This window comes from Condylostylus longicornis, unplaced genomic scaffold (assembly GCF_029603195.1).
Source record: "Condylostylus longicornis isolate FDR11 unplaced genomic scaffold, ASM2960319v2 ptg000135l, whole genome shotgun sequence".
Taxonomy (NCBI): domain Eukaryota; kingdom Metazoa; phylum Arthropoda; class Insecta; order Diptera; family Dolichopodidae; genus Condylostylus; species Condylostylus longicornis.
In genome coordinates this window covers 16,028,454-16,046,033 of record NW_026578103.1, presented here as the reverse complement: position 1 = coordinate 16,046,033, position 17,580 = coordinate 16,028,454, and the positions used below count along the sequence as shown (strand labels likewise).

General features: G+C 24.5%; 3 protein-coding genes across 3 annotated transcripts; 1 reads left to right on the top strand and 2 right to left on the bottom strand.

Moving 5' to 3' along the window:
• Nucleotides 1-665: 665 nt before the first annotated feature.
• On the bottom strand, nt 666-8,220 carry LOC129615308 (bacchus-like). Its single transcript, XM_055530446.1, has 3 exons — nt 7,593-8,220; nt 2,382-2,565; nt 666-1,038 (listed from the first exon to the last, which is right to left on the bottom strand). Exons 1-3 carry the CDS (start codon nt 7,737-7,739, stop codon nt 983-985), a joined length of 387 nt encoding a protein of 128 aa, XP_055386421.1. The 5' UTR covers nt 7,740-8,220; the 3' UTR covers nt 666-982.
• A 6,916-nt stretch (nt 8,221-15,136) lies between these two features.
• On the top strand, nt 15,137-15,950 carry LOC129615261 (60S ribosomal protein L44). The gene is made up of 3 exons (XM_055530380.1): nt 15,137-15,219; nt 15,382-15,555; nt 15,744-15,950. The coding sequence occupies exons 1-3, from the start codon at nt 15,217-15,219 to the stop codon at nt 15,879-15,881; spliced, it is 315 nt and encodes a 104-aa protein (XP_055386355.1). The 5' UTR covers nt 15,137-15,216; the 3' UTR covers nt 15,882-15,950.
• Nucleotides 15,937-16,959, bottom strand: LOC129615260 (WASH complex subunit 3). Its single transcript, XM_055530379.1, has 4 exons — nt 16,761-16,959; nt 16,502-16,666; nt 16,167-16,444; nt 15,937-16,111 (listed from the first exon to the last, which is right to left on the bottom strand). Exons 1-4 carry the CDS (start codon nt 16,818-16,820, stop codon nt 16,054-16,056), a joined length of 561 nt encoding a protein of 186 aa, XP_055386354.1. The 5' UTR covers nt 16,821-16,959; the 3' UTR covers nt 15,937-16,053.
• Between the last annotated feature and the right edge of the window lie 621 nt (nt 16,960-17,580).

Below are 17,580 nucleotides of genomic sequence, written 5' to 3'. Positions count from 1 at the left end.
ATATTTTTTTATTAAGATGTTTTCCAAAAAAAAACTACAACAGAAAATAAACTTACCTCTTAAACACACTTTTATAAATAAGGTTAATTAAATAAATTATTTTTAACGAATTATTCAAAAATGTTATTTCTTTTTTTTTGGTACTTACATATTGTTTATATTTCACACTTTATTAACTTTACACAAAAAAAAATATATACGATTTATACGAAACATATTCCACCGCCTGAAGGTTGCTCTGGTAATACACTATACACTTTTCTTTCGTTGCAACACGAATATTAAGATTGAAATATTAATTTTTAAACTAAATTTCTACTTCACACCTCCTTTTGCTGGTATTTTGAATTCATATTTCATTTTCAAATTAAATTAAATTTTGCAATATACATATATAGGTAACTATATATCTAATAAATTCTATTATAAATTAAATTTTCAAATTACATACTCTAGGACAGACATTAATTATTTAGTTTTGTATATAATGATAATCAAAAAGTATATAATACATTTATTCCTCAATGAAATTCAGGAACGGAGATTAAAAAAAATCTATTAATGAATTTAATTAAATAAATAAAATAAGAAATGAACTAAAACATTAAAAAAAAATTCAAAATTTAAAAAAGTTTTCGAATTTCTTTTAAACACAAAACGTCTAATTTTTATTTTTTTAAGTAATATTTTGCTCTTTTATTTTTTGTATTTTTTTTTCTTTTTTTTCAAATTTTTTGTCTATTTTTTTATACTTAATTTTTTAATATTTTTCTTTTATATATTAAATCTTACAATTTAAAAAGAAAATTTTGCATAGTATTTTTTTTTTAAAATAAAAAAAAATTAAAATATAATTACTTATTTTTTTTTTTACTTTTTTTTTTAATAAGAAATAAAAAAAAATATTATTTCTTATCAAACTATTTTAAATGTTTTAAAAATTTTTTAAATTAATTTTTTTTTTGTGTCTGACTATACTTTATTATAACGCCTGATTGTCCTCTTCACCATCTTCTTCATCATCTTCTTCTTCTTCTCCTAGAAATTTTTAAATTTTAATTAATAATTAGGAAAAAAGAAAAATTAAAAAAAAAAAATAACATGTATTCCTTTATATATTTATAAGAAATGAGATGAGTACTTTGGCAGTGATTCTACTGTTTTTTCTTGAAAAAAATTTTTATGAAATTTTCGATTAGAAACTGTGTATGTGTACACAAACAAATTGTGATGCATTAATAACCTTAGTTTATTGCGATTTCATTAATTTATATAGGAATTCCGAACGTTTTTCAATATTTTTTTATATTCATGATATGTATGTATATAAATGAGGTATGTAAAAAAAGTACCATTAAATTTTCACTCAAACAAAGTTTTGAAAAAGATTTAGCATACTTATGCGCGAATTCGGATACAATCTTGCAAAATATGTGGCAGTTTAAACAGAAAAAAAAAGATATTATGTTCATCAAAAACTACGTTTTAACAAAAAAAAATTAATTTGGCTATTGCCAGAGTAAAAACTTTGTAGAAATTTAATTTTCTTAATTTAAAGAAATATTTACGGCTTTGCCAAATTTTCCTGCTTTTGAATATTAAATATTTTCGCAGCGATTTTAAATAGGTGTTTTGTTGAACGATGGCAGATTATTGCCTCCTACAGCTCTCACCTTTTTCAATATTTACTTTATAAATAACTTCCTTCCAAAAAATTACATAGGTATGTAACTAGGTAGTTGCACATATTTTATCGGAAAAAACAAATTATATAATTTAGTGTTTTGTATGTAGATTTTAAGGGCCTCAGATCAGATAAGATAAGGCAGATAAGATTCACATTTAATATTTAGTGTATAAAAATAAAATCGATTTTCAATATGTAACAAAGTGACAAGAATTTCATTCGATTTTTATTCGATCACATTAATTTAAAGAAAAAAGACTTTTAAGTGTATAATACGTGTTTTAACAACTTTTTTTTAATTGTGCTTTAAAAAATTTTTTAATTTAACAATAAAGCAGAAAACTTGAACTTGAACGAAAATTTTGCGTTCATTTTGGTCTTTTTATTTCAAAATCATTTTATCAAAATAATTCGTATAAGTTTTGGCAAATGAGATTTATATGATTTGAAATTCTGAAGGCAAAACAAAAATCAATTATTAGTAAAGAGTTTTCAGTTAACGTTTTGCAATATGATATGTTGAATACCTTTCCTTGCTCCTTGTTCGAAGGAACCTTGTCATACCATATTGCAACAATAAGGGAACAAACAAGATAATCAGGTAATTGAAAATAAAAAAAACTTTAATTTGCAGTTCAGCAATTATTAAATTGCAATAGTGAATTGCCTACTAAAATTGAATTTGTTAATTCACCTTCACTATCGACATCTTCTTCTTCTTCATAGTATGGAATATTATAATCAATTTCTTCTTCATATTCACTTTCAACTTCTTCAATACCTTCTTCTAGTAGAATATCGTCGAAAGTAACTTCCTCTTCCTCTTCACCATCACCATTTTCTTCTTTTTTCTTTTTCTTTGATTCTGTGGCATTTTCCTGAAACGAAAAAAAAAATTAGTTCACATTATTTGCAAATTATTTTGTTTGTTATTATTCGTTTGAGATTATTTTACGTTAAATGAGTGACAATTGAAAAATTCGATATAAAATAACACTAAAGATATTTTATGAAGTTGATAAAAGTACGTTTGTTAAAAAACCAAAAATTATGAAATAGTTTCTAAAAATGTAAATAAATCTAAAATTTTACGACATTTTATTGCCTCTTCTTTTAAGAAAATGGCGATACGACCTAATTTTAATCATTATAAAAACTGATATAATTATATTGAATTATATCTGGTTATCTTATCTGTTCTATATTTTTTTAAATGAAATTACAATGTGACAAAATTTAAACGATGTTTCTAAAATCAAAAAATATAATACATAAGTATGTATAATGCCACACAGATTTATTTCAATTTAATGTTTTTTTATCTACGATATGTACTTCGAGACCCTATCGCAATTGAAGATTTGTTATGAACTGAAAAATCTTTTCAGTTAATAACAAATTAAATGACTCAAGCCATATTATAAAGCTTACGTTAAAAATTAATATTGTAATGTTTGTTGTGATAAAAACACCATAATACAGACCTTGTTCAAAATAGTTTAAAATTCTCACTAGACTGTTGGATCATGGAAATGTAATGGGTTTACTTTAATTTCCCGCATTTTTGTAGGAAAATGTTTTCATTATTTTCGAAACTTTTCTACTGCAAAGTTGAACGGAAGTAAAGAAAACTGTTACAATAAAGTACATGTTCAAGGTCGGTTAAACAAAAAATAAGAAAAAAAAAATGTAAAAACGAACTATAAAAAAACTCAGACCTGTATACCTAAAAAAAAAGAGGGAAACGATTATTTTAGCTTTTTATTTTAAATCTTATAGGTCTGTTTATAAATTTTTAACAACACCACAAAAAAAGGACAAAAGCAACGTGCATTTAATTTTATAAATTCTTTATTATAATAATGCATCGTTTAAAAGAAAATTACATACTAATTATAGAATGTCAAACCATTTTATTTCGCATTTTTTAGTTTTTCAAATGGATTTATTTATCAATTTTAGAAATTTAGAAAGCTAAAATTTTCGAAGCATATTTTTACCAACTTATTTAATTTGAAGAACCAAAATACCATAATTTCAAGCCATTGTTTATTAAATTATTTAATGAAGTTTAAAATAAAAAGTTTTTAAAAAAATTTTACAAAGTGGCGTCATTTATTTTCATTCGATAATCTAATTATAATAACGCTTTATGTGTGTGTGAACACCCATATGTCATGTCAACAAAAAGTAAAAAATAAGTAACCACAGCTTCTTTCAACTATCTATGTTGTATTTTTATTGACAATTATACCGGCAAAAACTCACTCAAATTCAATTTTCTCTCATTTCCATTGACTTTATAAAGAATAAATACTAATACAAAACTAAAATTGTTTACGTGATATTTTCGTTTATTATACAATATACACTACACACATTGCATTAACCCAACCACAGTTTTGTTTTATAATCTAAACTTATATGTTTGTATTTGTTATGTCATAAATACATAATATGTATTAACATTTTGCTGGGAAATTTATATGTATGTATATGAAGAGTATTTTTCAACTCATGTGTAAGTGTTAAAAAGAAAAGTGCATACATATTTAAACTATTTTTATGAATGACATTTTGTAAACAGGACATAGTGTGTCACCTTAATAAGCATTTTTTCCAAATATGAAATTAAAATGTCAAATATTCAAAATATGAAGTGTACGCGCTTTCAGTTTCAATTTTAGTTTACTATTTCAATTAGATGTTAATCAGGTCAAATGTCCTTAAATATATATATATATATATATATATATAAAAATACAAGAAAATTATATAGGTATGTAATCCATTCTAGAAGTTGGAAATGCTCTTTTTATTCCGCAATTCTTAATATATAAATACATACATATATAATATATTGCATACATATATTATTTAGTAAGCATAATATTTATTTAAAATTATATTACATATAATTTACTACATATGCAGAAACAAAAAATTATTAAAATTAACTATCACCCTTCATTTAAGTTTATTTAATTTTCCTAGCGTTTTAATTAAAATCAAAAGTAGGTAGGTTAATAAAAATATTGGTAGATACTCATATTTTCTACTTTCATGTAATTCACGTGAACAGATATATAAGAAACAAAAAAAATTATGAGACGAAAGAAAAATTTAATAAATCGAATGTGTAAAATGTATAACTACTATAAGTATATTCATATATTTATATTTACCAATGTATTACACATATGAAAATAAAAATGTAGATATGCATAAAAGGAAGGAGAATAACCGGCCGGTAATTTTTTTTTTTTATTTTTAAGCAGTTTCACTTCAAACTGTACTAAAAAAAATTAAGGGCATTTTCTAGTAAAAACTATTTATGTTATTGATCTTACTGTTTCATTTAAAAATGAAATACATAATACGAGTAATGTTAGATAATTTGATAATTCTTCGAGTTAAAAAGAGAGCTAAATTTTATAAAAATATTAAGAAAAACTTGAATTAAAAACAATATGTCGTTTAAACTCAAATATATGTATGTATGTATGTAGTTTCGTAATTTGTGTTTTGTTATCAAATTGTTTTTAAACAAATTAATGAATTTTCTGCTGAATTTCTTTTTATACATATAGATATGCATGTATGTATGTCGTACGACAAGTGGAGAAGGAAAGATATAATGTAGATAATTTTAAGTTGAAGTCAAAGTTGCTATTCTTGATCAACATATTTAAACTTTCGATTTATAGGTATAGATATTTATGTCATTTAATCTTTTTATATTTTAAATATGCGTGAGAATTTTATATTTGTGTGAGAATTTATAGATTTATAATATGCAAATATAACCTGTGTTAAAAAAAATCTAGTTAATATTATTTATATTTTTGCGTATTCTTTTCGTTTTTTTTTTTTTTAAGAATATTTTCATTTTGATTTTTGACAATTTCAAAACGTTTTATAACATATATAATCTTTTTTTTAAATATTTACTGTAATATTTAAAAGCTTTTTATGTATAAAGTTAAAAAATTAAAAGCATTATACTTAAAAGGCGGTCTTTAGCTTCTCAAGTATCTTTTAATACTATACATACACAGGGCAAATAGCGAAAGAATATTTATTAAATAAAACAAAATTGTCAAATTCAACATAGCAAATGTATATAACCATCAAAAGAAAATGATGCTTTGTTCTTTTTGAATAAACAAAATAATTTTTCCAGCTATTTATGAATCTTTTGCAAATTTTCGCAAATCTGAGGAATTTAAAAATTAGTCTAAAGTATCCATGTTAGATTTAAGAATTATATATATAAAAAAAAAAACAATATCGGGTGGCCCACCAGTTTATTATATAAAAACTGCATTCTAATTAATAAATTTATCCGTAACACCCTTCCAGACGTATCCGTAACACTTTTAGAGATAAAAAAAAAGCTGCCATAGAAAAATCAGGTTTGATAAAGTGCCATGGAAACTTTTACAGAACCATCTCTCAATTAACTTGTGTTAATATGTGTTATTAATAGCGAATGTAAAATGATCCAAATCTGGTATTTGTTTTTCATGATACAAGAAATGATTTCTCAACTTTTAATTTAGAAATTTTCGATCGGTATGAAACGAAAAAATTTATTGGTTTTGATTTTATAACATAATTTTCGCAAAGATTCCCTCTATAAAAGTTATGTATTAACCCCGCTTTGAGTCATTTAACTTAAAGCCATAAATTTTCGATGCCAAAATCGACTATTCAAGCGAGATATTACTGTATGCACAAGTTTTGTAAACAGAGAGAGTGGAAACAAACAAAAAACACATTTTCAAAACTTTTTGGAAACCTAATTAAAAATTATTGAACTTTATTCAAAACTTTCCGCAACAAAAATTGGAATATGTTCCCAAACAAACTAAAAAAGTGTTTAAAATTAAATAAAAAGAAAAACGGAATTAAACCAAAAATTATATTTACTTTTAATTTAACAGAGCGAACTTGTTATGTGTACTTTCTGTATAAGAACAGGTTAGGAATAGTAGGTCTATTTCGACTAAAAATCAGGACGCATTTTCTACGTTTGGATTCTTAGTAATTATTCATCATAATAAATATTTTTTATAAAGTAAAACTCTTTTTTTTTTTTATATAAATAATAAAAAAAAAAATAAAGTAAAACTCAGAATATAATACTTAATATTTTTTGTTGTTAGACTCAAAATATGTGTACATACATTTAAAAGTTCTCTTGATTGCTTTGACATTAAAAATGTCGTTTAAATATATTTAGGTATACATATTTACTTAACCATTTTTACACATTTACAAAATTTTCACCTTTCTGAGTTTCGGATTTTTTTTTTGTATACATACTATGTATGCATGTATGTATGCGAACGGTTAAGAATTCTTGCGTGGATAACATCTTAAAATAATGAATATATTTTTATAAGTAATTCATCACATAATTTGAAAATTATATTCATGTAAAAATAAAATTTTGAATTGGTATAGTTTAAGAACCCTTTCACCTAAAAGTACAGTAATTAGTTTAAAAAAAATGCGTGCTTATCTGCTCATTTATATACATATTAAATTTTTGCTTGATAATTTTAGAAAATGACAGATGCATAAATAATATTAACACAAAAAATAATTCAAAATTTTTAAAAAGAACTTTGTATATAAAATAAAAAATATATACATATATAATATATTTCTGAGCGCCATCTTTATTTAACTAAGTGAAACTAAAAGACTGCAACTGTCACTTATGATGTATGCATGTATTGCTTGTACATATGTATGTACATATATACAGAAATCTATACACACATTTTTATTGAATCTAGAATATCCGAAATTTTTTGTTATTGCTTTGGCAATACATATTTGCGCAATTTATGAAATATTTTATTTAAATTTATATTTAAAATTAGTAATTTCTTACATCTGCGGGCCTTTTTGTTCCTTTTACTGGTTCAGACTTTTTTTCTTTTGTAGGTGTATCCTTAGTTTTTTCTGTTTTTTCGGCGGCGGCATCTGTGGCGTCTGGAGCTTTTTCTACAGCAACTTCGTTTTTCTCTGCTGAACTCATTTTTATGTACTATATATTATATATATTACACAATTTTTTTCTTTTTGGTTTTAATTAATTTAGAAATTAATTTTTTTTCTGTTGCCTTAAATTTTTTTAAGGCAGCTCAAACTTTTTTTATCTTATAGATATAGGTATGTATATTATAGATATAATTTATGTATGTATATGCGAATTATTCATATATCCTTTTCCCGGCAAATTTCTTTTTCGTCACAATATTGCTATATGTATGTATGTAATATACTTTTTCTTTGCTATTTACTTTGGATTTTTCTTTTGAATTCTTCAATATTAAATATGCGTCAATAATATTTTTTCCTTATATATTGATAAATACTTTTTTCTATTTAAATAAATAATTTTTTATATTTTTCTTAAAATACTTTTTATTTTCTTTTTTGATTTACATTAACAAATAACCTTCACAATTTGCCTACTAATTTTTGTTGTTCGAAATGAACACTTTGGAATCTAAAACACGACTAAAAGCGTCTTCAAAATATTAACTGAAAATAATGGTAACGCGACGTTAAACATTTTTTGAGAACAAATTGTATTGGATGAATAAATCGTAAATATTGTATTATATTTTAACATAAATTAAAAATATATTAAAAATTTATACATGAAAATAATTTTAAAACTATAATAATTTAAAAAATATCAAAAATAATTAATTTTTGAAGTTAAAAATTGATTTTTAATGTGCTTCTTGAGTACTTCATTGGAAAAATGGATTTGTAAATTTCTTGAGTACAAACAAAAAATAATATGGCGCATAAAAGCGGGAAATTCAAAATTTATTTATTCTTTAATTTTTTGAAGATTATATTAAAAAGTGGCATATTTTAAAAAGATTTTATTTAGAAATATGTTCCATAAATTTTAAAATAGAAGAAAAAATAAAATAAACTTATTTTATTGTTAATTTTAATGAAGAATTAAATATTTTTTTTAAAATAAAAATATTTAATAATAATTTACTAGTGTTTGACCAAAATATCAAAAGATAAAATTCTGCAATACAATTCCACTACCAAATTTATTCGGAAAATCAAAACAGTCTCTGCTGCATCTACAAAGGAGAGCTCGGTGTAAATTTTAAGCAATTTCGTTAAAAAAAATACGTTGGATCTTTGAAGATTGGCTAGACTAAATATTTTAATACAATATATACATATATTTATGTATATTTTTTAGGTTCTAAAATTGAGAGTTAATTTGTCTGGAGAGGATTTCCCATGTAAAATGTTTGTGGTGCATAAGCATTTCGTAAACCGAACGAAACACTGCAACAGTCAATTAAGCACAACGCAGTGTACATATGTAATGCACATGCATATGTTACTCAAACTAAGCAGATATGAATATGTTAATTATTTACACAATTTACTTATATTCATTAAATCAATTGTAGAAAAACTATGTTTATATTTTTTATAATTTCAGGATGTTGGAAACCAATGTTGAAATTTACAAGCCTAAAAGTTTCTTAAATATAAACCAAAAGTTATTTTAATATTTGAAAATCTAAAATTTACTAGAATATTCCAATTTTAGTTTCGGTATAAATGTTTTTAATATTTTTAATTTTGAAATGGTATTCATATACTTACAAGTGTACATAATTTTAAATGATATCTCGTATCATTCCTGCCATAGAAAAAAGCAAAATGATTATGAAGTGGTACAATAAAGGACTAAAAAATGCGGTTAAAATTTTATGATTAATCATTGATATGTTGTAATGTAATTCACATGAAACCAACTAAAAGTATATTTTTATAAATGCGTAGTTTAAAATATAAACATTATATGTTTATCAAAACCTGTATATACTGTAATTAATTTTAATTGTGTTAAGTAAAGCAAATTAGATAGTAAGAAATAAGATTATATAAACTACGTAATCCGCAGTAATATCTTCTGATACTAAAAAGTTAGTATATTAGATACATATGTAAATGTTTGCGTATACTCATTTAAGCTTTTAAAAACTTTTTACATATACATAATATAAATAAATATTTCATTAAATACTCTTTTCATATTGAAATATTGTATAAGAAAAAATTTAACTCAATGATTCAAATAAACTTTTTACGTCAAGTTTAGTGCCTTATTCAAGCAGAAGGTGGGATTTTTAACTTCACAAATAATCCAACCATGACTTAAATACCAACGGGGAAATAACGAATTCAGCTTGAGGTAGATGCATCTACAATAAAATAAGTAATAAAAAAAATTAAGGAAAAAAATAAATTAATTGACATAGCTCTTCAAATTCACTAAAATTGATATTAGACAATTATTTTCCATAACTGTAGTAATATTTCTCAGGGTTTTCAACTTAACTTCATAAATGCATTGTCATCATAATACAGAATTTTTGTTATACATTGTGCTACGTTTAGTCATAACAAATACAAAAACGACCTAAGAAATCGAAAGAAAACAATATAACAAAATTATTTTCCAATACTGAGTGTACTTTTAGTAATATATAGAACATTGAAAATTTAATAGTGGTGTGAAATACATTTATACTCTTTTATTATTAGTCCAAAAATATAGAAGCACAAGAGACATGTTCTATGATAATTAACATATTCATCTTTTACTTTTCTACTTCTGATTAATCGCAAATATCACACAAAAATATTGTTATATTCATATATACATCGGTATATGTATTTATGAATGTATATATTATAATATATATATATAATTATAATATGTGTATTATAACTATAGTATGCATTTACTCTAGTCTTTCTCTATACAAAGTTTTACGTCAACAACAAATCTATAGGCTATATGTATAGTAAATTGACAAAAAAGTTATTTTAAACATTTTTAGAGCATTTTATACTGCTTCGGTTTATTTTTTATTCTATCAAGTTAGTCACATTGTTGATTTCGAAAGAGGATGATACTTATATTTTAAGATATTTTTTAGTTAGTCAATATTGTTAGTATTATTTTTCGATTAACGTTGGATTGAATAATTTTTATAGATTTACGTACAGTGACGAGCAAAGCACTAAAATAATTCAAATATTTTTTTTCATTATTCTAACTCAAATATTTAAACACCTTATTGTTTTAAATATATTTTTTTTTCGTAATCACATATTCATTAAAAGTAACAAAATAAAATAAGTTTTCATACCAATATACAATAACAAAGTTTTTTGAAAATTTTTCGATTGTTTAAAGTCTAGTAACTGTTTGTAGCATTTTTTCCAAATTGAATTGACCCGGATCTGAATCATATGGGGAATCTTCGTTTTATAGCGAAAAAGCGTCTGGAGCATTCACAGCGTAATTAACTACAAATATCTATTGCATAAACATAAAAATTTTGTTCAAAATTTACAACGTGCAAAACTGTTCAAATGACATGTAAATTCGAAACTACATGTCATAATAATGCTATATGAAAATTTGAAAATTTTGATTATCTTATGTTAATTTTTATTTTCTGGTTTAATAGACTGATACTAAAATGAAATTTTTGTAATGTAATGAAACTTATTATAATTAAAAAAAAATTGACAAAACTTTAAGTTATTACAACATATTTGCTCGCCACTGTATGTTCACATTCACGTTCCAGGGTGACCAATGCATATGTATTATACATATATTTGAAAATATACTGGCAGTTGGGAAAATAAGTATTTTCAGCTAAGAATCAAATAACACCTCAACTACGTTAAATAACTAATGTAAAACTGTTATATTTACATAATATGATACTAAAAATTTTTTAACTAATAAATTATAATTGTTTTAAATGTTTTCACAGCAACATAAAAAAAATAAATTACTTACATTTCCACGCAATGCCATAGTGAAAAATTGGTTAACTTGAGCTTGATGCAACGTTAACTCTAAAATTTTAATATTGAGCAATTGTTTACATTATGTAATAATTTTTAAAAATATTGTGAAATTTACGTGAAAATCTTCCAAATAGTATCACAGCTGTAGAATTCATTATGTTGGCCAAGTTACACATTCTCATAACATGTACATAGAGTTTCTTTTTATCTCGCATGTTTCTAACTTTTTTTTTTGGACTTGGATTTTGGATGACTAATGTTAAAAAAAAAGTCGCGAAGCAGGTAGGGATTTCGGAAGACTTTTCAACGATGGCGCTATACCATATTTGACGAATTGTACAGGATGTAATAGTTTCAGTATGATACTGTTAGGGCATTAGTCGATCAAGTTATGTCCATCGGTTTGGGGTTGAAGCATTTATTTGAGTACAAATTTGAAAGTTGAAATTTGGCAAAGAGGCATAGTTTTTCAATTTTCGTTACTGATTTAGAAGAACATTGGACTGTAAAGTATAATGTCATACAAACATGGAAACAGAGAATGTCAAAAAAAACTGAGAGCTTTAAACAGTTATTTAGGTTATTTTAACGCCGGCGGTTAAATTCGTAGCGGCAATTTTGCTTGACTCTGCACAGCCCTATTTAAATGTATGAATTCTAACATTGCACCGGGAAAAATCACTCTTGTTCCATTTTTAACTTAAAAAAAGTTAAAAAAGTTTGTCGGTTATGCTTGATTAACGAAAATATCAAAATTTCTGTCAGCGGTGCGGTTATAGGTGCCTTTTACATGCAACAGTTTTGATTTTTCAAGTTTTTTTGCTTTTACACACTGGTGAAATCGATAAAATTATTTTTTGTACCTGTATTAGAAATATAGTTTTCGTACGTTTGTTACATTTTTTTATTAAATAGACGAGCAATCTAGTACTCAAGAATAAATTTACAACGTTTGCAAAAAAAAATACATATAAATATTCATGTGATATGTAATTATATAGTAAGTTCGTCCATAGACCGTAACAAACTTTGGCTCAATTAACTTAGTAATAAGCTTTTTCTCGTGAGAGTGTTTTTTTTTATCAAAAATTATTCTTTTTTGTCTCTCAATTTGCAAAAAACTGCTGGTTTATTTCTTAAACAATTTTTTTAAAACTTGCTTTAAGACTTTTTATTTATTAAAATTTAATTGTTATCTTTAATTTTTGTCTTTTAAAGGAACTTCATATGTTTGAATTGGTGTGATTCTGTGAAGCTTCTTTCCTGCCCAAAATGATAAAGATTCTGTGAAGATTCTTTGCGAAAAGCTAATGTATTTTGTGCGAAATTGATTTTCTCTTTATTTTTAGTGCAACATTTTTCTCTCTGTCATAACGTTGAATAAAACGGCATGTCGTCATCTTATACCTTGTTTTATCGTCATTCGTCATCTCATACCTCGTTTATATCGCAGCTTGATTATTTGGCTCGGCATCATTTCGAAGCTGGAGCCGCGTTTTTACTATCTTAGTTTTACAGCCTGATCGTGTATTTTGGTTTTTTACTCACTTTTTATTCACCTTCAAATCGGAATTATAAGTATTTTCTAAAGGATGTTTTACTTTTCGAATAAGAATACTCATTTTTTTAATTGGATTTTTGCATTTTTTCTCAAATTATCGACGAAATGTTTCACTTTCAAAAACTTTTGTATAAAAAAACGACATACGCAATCGGAATAATTCTTCTCACTCGAAAATTACATTATACAAGTATATTATAGTTATACTCACTTTCTTCTCACTTTCCGTAATACAGACGCTCAGGGCTTTAAAATGATGATTAGTTATTACATTTCATGAAATAGGCTTTAAGTACGCTTGAAAGCATTTAAACGGGTATCCTAATAAAGTACATGTAAACGGTTAATGCACATAGAAGACCATTCGTTAGACGTATTATTATTACGTACCATACATTACATTCAGATTTTTGCATAGTTAGGTTGTCTAGATGCATATTAAATTATAATTTAAATGAATAGGGAAAAAAACTCTTATTCTGTAGAAAAATAAAATCTTTTACTGAATTTATCTTTACACTTTCTGTTATATTAAAATTTTATTTTATTAATTAAAAAATATTCTACTTTATTTTCAAATTAAAAACTTTAATTAAAATAAAAATTCGTGCAGTATTAAATACATAATTTCCTTCATAAATCTTTTTTTCATAATAAAAATACAATGATATTACAAGCTAAATTTATATGAAAACTAACAAACTTGTAATAATGAAATAGTAAACATCGTTCTATTGTTAAAATGGCAAGTGGCGAAAGACTTAAAACAAGACTTTCTAAATAAAATTGTAACAATAATAATTTCCTTACACTGAATGTTATAAGGAAGGTATATTAACATACACATATGTAATATATCAGGTAACATTTTTGAATTATTACCGTTTGAATGAGTGTTTTAATTTCCAACATATATCTGACGAATGGCTTAGGCCAGAAATCAATTATCATGTAAATTATTATTGCACAAAACAATTATCACTTAGATGCACAAAAAGCGGCTACCAAATCGAAAAGCAACATCATAATTCGTAACAAATCCCTTTCTGTCAAGAAATAGATTCCTGTTCATTTTTAACCACAGAATGTTCCAACCTAAAAATTCGCTTTCTTTTTGATGATCACAGCATACTTATATTGCGTTCTCGATCCAAGCGGTCTGACAACACTGAATCTGATCAGAATTAAATTAATAATTACTGCATTTTTATTGTGTTCAGCAAAGTTTAGTATTTTGAAGTTTATTTTTTGTATAGTTATTTAAGTTATGCAGCTTTTACAAATCTAGCAAAATCAATCTAATTTGAAACGATAAATTTTGAAACATATTTGATTTTCAAGCACCCAATCCAATCAAACTAAATCGTATGAGAAAAACATAATCTTGCTCTATTTTCCATTCAATTTTTTGACAGAAACAATTAAAAATGGTGAGCAGTAAAAACTTCGATGTTTTGTATGTGTGATTTTTATTTTTTTTAATTACAATAATAAAAAAATAATTAAAGTGACAGAAAATTTGCCAAATCAAATTTGAATTGTAAACACTAATTCCCATAATAGGTATAAAAAATGAAAAACGAATATTCATACAAAATAGCTTTCCTTGTAGATATATAAAATTCCAATAATAACTTCAAAATTCAGCCATCATAAATTGTAAAATAGTTCTTATTTTTTAAACTCATCATAAAAATATAAATTTTTTTAACGGGAAGAGTATGTTCTTCCTATGTCCACTCTTCATAAAAGAATGCGTTAATATTAACCGGATAAAAATTTATCCTTTGTTCTTATTAAGATATTTTTGTTTCCACAATACAAATACAAAAAGTAATAAAAAGATGAAGAAGTATTTAAAAGTAAAAAGATATAATTGAAAAATAAGTAGTATGGAAAGAGCATGATACAGAAATGGGGGATGCTTTTAAAATTGTAAAAAGTCTGGTGAGCTGAACACACTTAATGACAGTCTAAGATTTGACATTAATTGTCAGTTGCAAAGGTTTCCGGTTAAAAAAACATCCGGTCTTTTTTACCTTGATTGACGTTAAAGAAGAGTAAAATGGTAAGATTTGCTTGTTATATACTTATTTTTTGAAGAAATCATTTCATTAAGGTTTCATAAGTATATATTTTCGATGCAATTTTCTCGGTGTTTAAGTACAACTGCAAATATTTTTAAAATTCATACACTAAAATAATAAAAATTTGATTTTTTTTATTTAAGGTGAACGTTCCCAAACAACGCCGTACTTTTTGCAAAAAATGTAAAGTACACAAATTGCACAAAGTAACGCAATACAAAAAATCAAAAGAGAGGAAAGCAGCGCAAGGTAGACGGCGTTACGATAGAAAACAACAAGGTTTTGGTGGTCAAACTAAACCTATTTTTAGGAAAAAGGTAAGAATACCTATATATGTATTGTACATACATATGTTTATATTTTCAATAGCAAAGTTGATACTTTTGACTTTAATGTTAGATGTACATAAGCAAGAGAATATTGATATGATTTCCAAAGTAGCATAACTTTTACAAGATCTTAAAAACATAACACGAATGTATATTTTAATTTTTTCATTTTTTAGGCTAAAACCACAAAGAAAATTGTTTTACGTATGGAATGTACCGAATGCAAGTATCGTAAACAGACCGCATTAAAACGTTGTAAACATTTTGAGTTAGGTGGAGATAAGAAAAGAAAAGGACAAATGATTCAATTCTAGATGCATAGGATTGTAATTATTTGTTATAAACAAAAATTTTAATAAAAACATCTAATTTAAAATTTAAAATTAATTTTAATTGATTTATTAAGGTTACTGAGGCAACAGTCTTCGAAGAAAAGTATATTTACATTGTTGGAGCCAAGTAAACCCAAGTGATTTCTCATGTACATCAACTATCGCCCTGTTGTTTGTAAGGAATCCCATCTGATAGAATCAAGTTTGGTGTGCTGCAAAAGTGCAAATTAGTTGTAATCAATATGTATACTATATGAATGTACTTACTCTAAAATATCAGGGTCAAACCCATCTATTTCCATTTTTGATTTAACGGCCGGAATGGGAACTCCAAATTGAAGCATTTTAAAATATTTTCTATATCTAACATCTTCATTTGCTTTGATATCAACCTGAGTATTAACAGATTCTTCAGGATTCGAAGTGCCTTGTAATTCTTTTTCGTCACTAGTTTTGTTTGAATCTTCTTCAACAAGTGGTTGACTACAATTATCTATTTCAGGAACTATTTTTTGATTTGTTTCTATATCGGGTATTGAAGCCAGCTATAAAATATACAATTTTTACTTAGCTATACTTTTATTTAAAATGATTTTAAGCACCTTTTCTTCCAAAATAATAAGAGTAGCCTCGAGTTTTTGCATTTTTCTTTCAGTTTCAATGAATCGTATTTCACATTCCTCTACAAAGTCATTAAGAAAACTACAAGTTTTCAAAAGAAAGTGATTTACAAAAGCAATAATTCTTTTTTGAAATATTGGAGGAACCTGAATTGTTTCATTAAAGAGAATTTGTTAAAAGTTTTTCAAATTAGTATACATATGTATATAGCTAACCAAACATTAAAATATTCTATATTACCTTCGATTTGTCTGCTTCTTCAAACAGAGAAGTGCCGTCTAAATCTATATCTAAATCCATTTCAACTTTTTTAAAAATTTTAATAATAATGTAGTTATTATATGGTTTATTAAACTCAATAAAGTAAATTTAATTAAATTTTACAAATTAATTTTGTATACCATATGGGCATAAAATATTTGTTGACTTTCCAATATGTATTTCTTTAATTGATATCATATATGTATGGACATAACACAATATGTGTACATATTGTGTTTTTGTTTAAGTCAAATTTTTTGACTTTAGGTGCTAGCGTAAAAATGTTAACATATGATTCAATTAATCATATGTTAAGTTTGACAGTGGTGTAGTTAGAAAAATGACTTTCGTATGGCATATCAGAACTTCTTAAGATTTTCTAATATTTATAAATATCATATAAAAATTAAATACTTTCCTTTATTGAAAAAAAAATAACATAGATTTACTTATTTTAGTATAACTTTGTGAGATTAAGTTGAGCTAAAGAGAACATTAATATTTTTATTATTTTAATTGTTTGTAAGAAAAAATAAGTAGGTGATAAACGTCAAATTTCAAAATATCAAGCATAAACAAATATTCTTTGGTTATACAAAAAATCGAAAATCTTGATTTTGGCTTGTAAAAGTATGGAACTTATAAAAAATCATTTGTGAATCCATTTTAATTTATTTTTAATTAAAAAGTTTAAAAACAAAATTATTGTTGATGAAAAAATTTTTTTTGAGAAAACCTTCTGACCAAAGAAAACATATGTATGTTTTGACAGCTTTAAGGTTTTAAAAGTTTTTAAAAC